Raw genomic sequence first — 9,038 nt, forward strand, 5'->3', positions numbered from 1 at the left:
TTTGTTTATGGATGGGGTTGTTAGGGAGGTAAATGCAAGAGTTTTGGAAAGAGGGGCAAGTATGAAGTCAGTTGGGGATGAGAGAGCTTGGGAAGTGAGTCAGTTGTTGTTCGCTGATGATACAGCGCTGGTGGCTGATTCATGTGAGAAACTGCAGAAGCTGGTGACTGAGTTTGGTAAAGTGTGTGGAAGAAGAAAGTTAAGAGTAAATGTGAATAAGAGCAAGGTTATTAGGTACAGTAGGGTTGAGGGTCAAGTCAATTGGGAGGTGAGTTTGAATGGAGAAAAACTGGAGGAAGTGAAGTGTTTTAGATATCTGGGAGTGGATCTGGCAGCGGATGGAACCATGGAAGCGGAAGTGGATCATAGGGTGGGTGAGGGGGCGAAAATTCTGGGAGCCTTGAAGAATGTGTGGAAGTCGAGAACATTATCTCGGAAAGCAAAAATGGGTATGTTTGAAGGAATAGTGGTTCCAACAATGTTGTATGGTTGCGAGGCGTGGGCTATGGATAGAGATGTGCGCAGGAGGATGGATGTGCTGGAAATGAGATGTTTGAGGACAATGTGTGGTGTGAGGTGGTTTGATCGAGTGAGTAACGTAAGGGTAAGAGAGATGTGTGGAAATAAAATAGCGTGGTTGAGAGAGCAGAAGAGGGTGTTTTGAAGTGGTTTGGGCACATGGAGAGAATGAGTGAGAAAAGATTGACCAAGAGGATATATGTGTCGGAGGTGGAGGGAACGAGGAGAAGAGGGAGACCAAATTGGAGGTGGAAAGATGGAGTGAAAAAGATTTTGTGTGATCGGGGCCTGAACATGCAGGAGGGTGAAAGGAGGGCAAGGAATAGAGTGAATTGGAGCGATGTGGTATACCGGGGTTGACGTGCTGTCAGTGGATTGAATCAAGGCATGTGAAGCGTCTGGGGTAAACCTTGGAAAGCTGTGTAGGTATGTATATTTGCGTGTGTGGACGTATGTATATACATGTGTATGGGGGGGGAGGTTGGGCCATTTCTTTCGTCTGTTTCCTTGCGCTACCTCGCAAACGCGGGAGACAGCGACAAAGTATAATATATAATATAATATATATATATATATATATATATATATATATATATATATATATATATATATATATATATATATATATATATATATATATATATATATATATATATATATATATATATATACATATATATATATATATGAATATATATATGTGTGTGTGTGCTTCAACACAATGGCAACAAATATGAAACAATCCCAGTTGGTGACTCAACTAAGATGACTGAACAGCGGGAAACAATCGCCCTGGTCTTACAGAAGATATCATACCACGATCACCAATGGCTAATCTGTGCAGATCTTCAGATGGTGACTTTTCTTCCAGGTCAGCAGAGTGGATATACCATGTGTATACCCCCCTTTTTTAACACTTACATCTTGCTCTTGACCTCTTGCCGCTTTCTCTTATACATCTCCCAGTCACTTGTACTCCTTCCCTGTATATAACGCCCAAACGTCTCTCTTTTCTCCTTCTTTGGCAACTTTACTTCTTCATCCCACCACTCACTACTCATTCTAGTCTGCTTACCTTCCACCTTTGGCATGCTACATGCACCTCCTGAACATGCCATAACTGCTTCCCTAAACGTCTCCAATTTCTCACCTTCTCCCTTTCGCATTTTTGCTTTTACCTTTTGCCATTCTACGCTCAATCTCTTCTGGCATTTTTTCACACAAGTCCCCTTTCCAAGCTCACTTACATTCACCAATCTTTTCTCCTCGATATTGCTTCCTGCTTTTCAAGAACCTCTACAAATCTTCATAAGATATCCCACCAGTTGGCTCTCTCATTTAAACTAGGTATTCCCAATCACCATTTTTTTTTTTAGCACACAACTCTATAAGTTCTTCACCATTTACATTCATAATAGTGATACCCCCATGCGCCACAATTATACCCTCAACTCCCACATTATTTACTAGGACTGGAATCAGGATCATATCGGGATATGGATGAGACGTTTCGAAAGTCCCTCATCTCACACCTTTGGTCCATGAGATTGCTTGTCATCTCTGGTGACCTAACGGGCTGAGGGTTGCCCAAGTGCCCCCTGGCCTCAGAAACACTCCGAATCAGTTCCCTTGGAAATAAGGTGATATATCTCTACCTCTGTTATGTATTATCACATGAAATCGATGCAAACCATTTACTTTATGCGCACCAGGATTCGAACTAGGTTTAAATACTCGACAACCACTTGGCCGTGACGATATAAAAGTCTCCCATCTCATACCCTCTTTTATGATTGAATGAAGTACCTCGTCGCTTCTCTTGACTCTGTTTCGAATCATAGGAATCAGCCCGAGAGTAAAAAAACTGCGAGTTATGGTAAAAACATGAAAAAGTATGATCTTGTACTTGTACTGTGCTGCTATGAGGTATATGTTGAGTCATATGAACACGTTTACAAGCCAAGAATTCGTCTTTTGATCAAAGAAAAGTTTAGGAAAATAAAAGGGAAACAGTAAATCCTAAAACAATGACGAGATATCATGTGATGTTCTTGCGTAAGTAAAACCTAATATTGCGTCCGTCTTTAGCATTCACAGGCTGAGAGATGGGAAGGTAAACTCCTCAGGAAAATAGAAATCCTTTAATCCCTTTCTTGCATATTAGTATGTAAAACAGGTGGTGAGGGAGAAGTGGTGTAAAAAGTTTCAAAACAAATAAAACTGATATACGTGTATTCAGTGACAATTGTGTTCATGATATCATAAAGGTATTACTAGAGTCTTCTGAAAATACTGTCAGGACAAACACAAACACACTAGTCTTCGAGATGTGACAAGGTCATATTCACGTAAATACCTGTATTTCTGAATATAAAGATTACTCGAAGTGAAAAATGTTTCGTTTCATGTGACTTTTATTGGAATACAGAAGGGCAATAAATTACAGGAATCAGCGCGGTAATTACTCTCTGAACATAGCATAGTCCAGATCCCATGTAGGTCCAGGCGGTGAATCGGGAAGTGAAGGTCGCTCATGAAACTCCTACCTTCCCTCTCCATCCTCACCTTCTGTGTGAGTTACTCCTCGCCTTCACCGTCGTAGTCAGCGAAGGACCCTTGGTTACCGTCAGCAGCCACACCGTCAGGATTGGTGGGGACGGCGTTGGACTCTACCACGCGATAGCCGTCTTCGTCGGCCACGTACTTGACGGAAAATTCATCTCCCTCAGGAGACGTCCAGCTGGAAGCGTTTGAGTGAAGTTAAAAGACTTGTGTTCGACAAAATAGAGTTCATAAAGGTAGTCATACCGAGTGATCTGTATCATGAATCTCGGATATTACAGATAAACATAGTATATCATTATGTGCTATTATGTCAAGATATAAATGATACGAAGAGGCACAGCAGAATGTATAACCTCAACAGAATCCCTTGATACACTGTTAGTCAGTCTTACTGATACTCCTGTACCTGATGTGTCACACCTTTATTTCAGGCAACCATCTCACACAGCTCTTGGACTAATGTGATAAGTATAGAACAGAACAGACCTTCTTTCATCTGGTTAACTCATATTGATGGAACCCACGACTTTCCCTCACATGAAGTGTCCCGACCTTAACTCACCTGAAGGTATCCTCGACCCTCACTCACCCGAAGGAGATCTTAGCCGTTAAGTATCGACATTGATTCATTCATGAGTACCCTAAACCTGACTCATCTATGGACACTCTCAGCCCTGACTCTCCTGTGGACTCTCGCGACCCTAACAAGTTTTTGGAAAGCTTCGATCCTGACTCACCTGTGGACACCCTCGATACTGACACAGGTTTAGAATCCGTTAACAATGAAACATTTTTGAAAGCCCTTGACCATGACTCACCTGGAGGACTTTTCGAGCCTGACTTACCTGCAAGAGCTGTCGATCCAGACTCACCTGCAAAAGCCCTATGGGAGTATTCGACTCTGTCTCACCTGTATGAGCCCTCGACCTTCTCACCAGCATCCCCCTCCTGCTCTTGCTGATGGTCCTCGCCCTCGAAAGCCATAATCGTGTCTGGACGGGCGGCTACAAGAGCCACCATGGCCAGGGTCACAAAAATTACCTGAAAGAGAGAGGAGAGATAAAAGACTGGAAGACAAAAGGAGGGAACGTCGAGGATTAGGGAAAAAGAGTAGATAACTTAGGATATCACTGAGGAAAAGTAGATGCTAATGAAGAAGCTGGTGGCTGAAGGGTCTTTAATACATTCTTCTTGATGGAGAAAATCCTTGCGTGATGGTTCAGGTTGACTCAATCTCCCAGTCATGAACTTATAAGTATAGAGAGAAAATGAAAGCTATTGTTTTGCGTCCTCTTTAGCACCTGATGATGCTGTTTACTGTGACGTTCCAATATGATGAATGAGAAGGTTGATGTGATCGGTTAGTACATCATGAGATTCTTCAGAACAAAGTATTCGACTGCCCGGTAATGCTGAAGTTGGAGTATCTAGTTTGATCGATGAAGAGAGATACGAAAGACAGGAAAGTTTTCAATAAGGACGATGTTTTATTCTCCACAAGGGAAAGAACGACAGCGGACACAGCAGGTGGGCCATTATAACTACCAGCTCCAGAAGGGAGGGAGGAAGCAGTGATGGACACAAAGCTAGTCCACTGTAAACACCTGCTCCAAAAAAAAGATGTCCAGCTCTCCTTTACGCCATGCAAGACCTAAGTCAGGAACTTTGTATGAATGTTCATAAAACTACCAAAATACTTTGTTGGGATTATCGAAATCATCTTAAACTGCAATCATTGCTTTTGATTATTTCTAGACACAGGATTTTTTGAAGCGAATTAATTCTGGGAGACTTAAGATGCAGCAAATTAGTCCAACCAGAACGCTTAATGTTTGACATCACCATCAGCAGGTGAAACAAGCAAGAGTACCGTGTTGTGTATGCATGTCACTTCTTAGTGTAACGTGTCACAAAATGATGGAAATTCATGACTTACGGTGTACTTCATGATGTAGGAGGAGTGTCCGTATACTAGCCAGAGATGCGGTGAGGTGCTTCCTGTAGAAGGTGAGGTCGTGATGTGGTGCAGACCTGGGCCTCGTCTGGTTTTATATAGCAGTGCAGGACAGGAACACAACTACACCGTCCCTTCTGCAGGTAGATGGTCACAGCAGGTTAGCCGGAAAGATTTTTTTCTACCTCTCGGCGCCGATGAACTTTAGATGTGTAGTGAGTGTGGCGGCCCGTCACCGCAGTGGAGAAAGTTGGCATAAGGTCGCTGGCGGCGTCCATGTAGCCAGTCCATTGGTTGCAGTTAATTCAAACCAACTCATTCCTTATCAAGAGACACAGTTAATCTCAGAAGCCAGTGTAATATGCCTCCTAAGGAACCCAGTAACCCAGGCGACGTATGGCCCCCTCTGTTCCGGACCAATACGACATTGACCTTCACCAGACGTCCAGCCAACGCTGGCTGGCGACGCCTTGTTGACATTCCCTTCCCCCATACTTCCTCTCTTTTTGTACCTAAAACACAATGGATCAAGACCAAACATTAACGAGGGTCAGGCTGTGTTAGAAAGAGAGCGTCAGACACAGCTCTGGGTTTTACGACTTACCGTAGAGAGTAAGAACTTGACCCAGAGGATATGTTTTCGTGAATGTCACCAACAGTGCTGTACCTGGGCCGCCATAGATCAAGGTTATGTTTGTGCCGTCTGTTTCGAAAGATGAACTGGCATGTTTATTTTGCTCACTTACCCAATAGATAGGGTTGTGCGGAGGAAGGTGGATGTGTTGGAAATGAGATGTTTTAGGACAATATGTGGTGTGAGGTGTTTTGATCGAATAAGTAATGAAAGGGTAAAAAAGATGTGTAGTAATAATTGTGGTTGAGGGAGCAGAAGAGGGTGTCTTGAAATGGTTGGTCACATGGAGAGAATGAGTGAGGAAAGATTGACAAAGAGGATATATGTGTCAGAGGTGGAGGGAAAGAGGAGAAGTGGATGACCAAATTGAAGGTGGAAGGATGGAGTGAAAACGATTTTGAGCGATCGGGGCCTGAACACGCAGGAGGGTGAAAGGCGTGCAAGGACTAGAGTGAATTGGAACGATGTGGTATACCGGGGTCGACGTGCTCTCAGTGGATTGAACCAGGGCATGTAAAGCGTCTGGGGTAAACCATGGAAGCTTTGTGGGGCCTGGATGTGGAAAGGGAGCTGTGGTTTTGGCGCATTATACATTATACATGACAGAGTGTGAACGAATATTGCCTTTGTTGTCTTTTCCTAGCGCTACCTCGCGCGAGTGCGGGGGGAGAGGGGGGTCATTTCATGTGTGGCGGGGTGGCGACGGGAATGAATAAAGGCAGCAAGTATGAATTATGTACATGTGTATATATGTGTATGTCTCTGAATCAGCCACCAGCGCTATATCATCAGCGAACAACAACTGACTCACTTCCCAAGCCCCTCTCTCCAAAACTCTTGCATTCACCTTCCTATCAACCCCATCCATAAACAAATCAAAAACCATGGAGACATTACGCACCCCTGCTGCAAACCAACATTTACTGAGAACCAATCACTTTCCTCTCTTCTTACTCGTACACATGCCTTACATCCTCGATTAAAACTTTTCACTGCTTCTAGCAACTTTCCTCCCACACCATATATTCCACAGAGCATCTCTATCAACTCTATCATATACTTTCTACAGAAAGTGAAAGAAGATAAGTTCCCAAGTGCTCTTTCGTGTAATAATCACATCATCAGGGGAGATACAAGAAAGAAACATAAGTCAGTTGATATACAACGAAGAGACGTAGCTAGAACGCTATTTGGCAAGCAAGTGATTATCGAAGACAGACAACGAGAGTATCATAAACTTATCATGTGGACAAGAAGGGGAATTGTTTACAAATCTTATCAACAATAAAGCTAACCAATCTGTATAGACTTTCACAAATATTAAGATTATAATTCTTTGTGTATTTAATGATAGAAGATTCAATGATATTTCTCGTGGTACTGGAGTTAGAGTTGATAACTGAGATGGCATTACTCCAGCCAAATCAATGATCGCAGTCTTTAACGTGATTAAACAAGGCATTTGATTCTTGTCCTGTTTTTATACTATATTTATGTTGCATAATTCTAACAGAAAGATCATTACCAGTCTGCCCAACATAAACTTATCACAATTTCTACATGGCACTTTATAGATGCATCCAGCAGAATTTTCAGGTGTTTCTAATTAAGATATTCTTTATAGTATTATTGTTGCTGAAGGCAGCATTTACATTTAATGGGTTTAGCAACATGGAAGTACAGTAAAATTGTTCTACTTTACTTCCCATTTGTACAGCCTTGACAACGGTAGAATTTTACTAGTGATACCAATCATTCGGGTATCATCCGTACAGTCTGGATATGAGTGAAATCTCCGGTTTTCAGAGCGCACCTTCATCTCGAAGTAGTTTGTCTGGATCTCGTGTGAGGACAGACAAGTACCAACCAATATGCCCTCTTATTGGCGTAGATTAAGAAGTGATGTAGCTATAACTCGTTTTTGTCATTTATACGTTTACCTATCAAATGTTGCTACAAATACGCTTTATTCTCCATTTTTCTCTGTCTTGCTCTAGTCCGTTAGTTTACACAGAAATGGTAAATATCATTACAGAAACAAAGCTTTCAGGTCTATATAATGTTTCTGTTTTAGTTTCTTCAAAACTCCTTTAACAATGCATATATCTATGATGCACCATATGGTTATGAACAATGTCTATATAAAGAATTGGCAGACCACAATACTTTTCTCGGCTTTATCATTCTGCTTTGCATCTGACTAAGAACGTGATAATATATCTTGTTGAGGCGAAACTGGTTCATGTAATAATAAGGATCAATGACACTACAAAAGACCTCATGTACTTATCCCCGAATATTTCACCAACACTCTATAAAAGACGAAATCATTTGGCAATACATTTAGCCCACAAGTAGCTATTCATGTTGCGAAAGACAGAAAGTGGACTACCACAGTTGTATGTTATGTTATTTAAACAACTGATTAAACTTAAACATGGCCATATGGCTTACGTTAGCGCTGCCATTAACATTTATCTGTAACACAAGCCTTTACTATTATGTAAGTGTGTGTGTGTGTGTGTGTGTGTGTGTGTGTGTGTGTGTGTGTGTGTGTGTGTGTGTGTGTGTGTGTGTGTGCAAGTAAAATCAAGCTTATTAGGATTAGCAAGGGAATGGGAGTGTTTTCGATACCCGGGAGTGGGCATGGCAGCGGATGGGACCATGGATACAGAAGCGGGTTGCAGGATGCACAATGTATGGTTTTCAGTGAAGATATATATCGCATTCAACTCTCCTAAACTCTTGATTATGAGTAACATAATCTCATTAAAAGTCACACAAATAGAGTAAGATTAATTCACGAAAGTATAGTTATTTCAGACGATGATCTGCTTCCTAGACACATTTTACACTACTGTCACGGATGATTTCCCGACACACAAAACCAGAATCGTCAGACGGTGGCTTGACGAACAGTCGGACGTACAACTTCTGGGGTGGTCTGGTGAGGCGTGCGGCCACCGAGAGCGATGAAGAACCATCGTCGGGGTAGGCAAGGCCCGAAGAAACCATAGGCAGGGTGGACGAAACCCGGAGGAGCCATCGGCAGGGTGGACGAGACCCGAAGAAACCATCGGCAGGGTGGACGAAACCCGAAGGAACCATGGGCAGGGTGGACGAGACCCGAGCCTCACAGCCATTCCTCCAACACACCAGGGAGGAGACGCAGCGTTTTCACGCAACTTGGCAAATAACACTGTATGTAGCCTTTCCTCCGGACTAACTACAAGAGATCATCGCATATTGTGGGCGGTGAACCAAGTATTGCTATGGAAAGTGGGTGTTCAGCTTACGGATTCACAGAACACTTCCTCCATCTGTTACCTGACCTGCTGAACAAGACTGGTAATGCTCTGTAATACA

General features: G+C 42.6%; 1 protein-coding gene across 1 annotated transcript; it reads right to left on the reverse strand.

The window, feature by feature from the left end:
• Positions 1-2,754: 2,754 nt before the first annotated feature.
• LOC139757731 (uncharacterized) lies at positions 2,755-5,113 on the reverse strand. Its single transcript, XM_071678483.1, has 3 exons — positions 5,021-5,113; positions 3,995-4,125; positions 2,755-3,259 (listed from the first exon to the last, which is right to left on the reverse strand). The coding sequence occupies exons 1-3, from the start codon at positions 5,030-5,032 to the stop codon at positions 3,097-3,099; spliced, it is 306 nt and encodes a 101-aa protein (XP_071534584.1). The 5' UTR covers positions 5,033-5,113; the 3' UTR covers positions 2,755-3,096.
• Between the last annotated feature and the right edge of the window lie 3,925 nt (positions 5,114-9,038).

The sequence above is a fragment of the Panulirus ornatus genome, chromosome 28, assembly GCF_036320965.1.
Source record: "Panulirus ornatus isolate Po-2019 chromosome 28, ASM3632096v1, whole genome shotgun sequence".
In the NCBI taxonomy this organism is placed as follows: domain Eukaryota; kingdom Metazoa; phylum Arthropoda; class Malacostraca; order Decapoda; family Palinuridae; genus Panulirus; species Panulirus ornatus.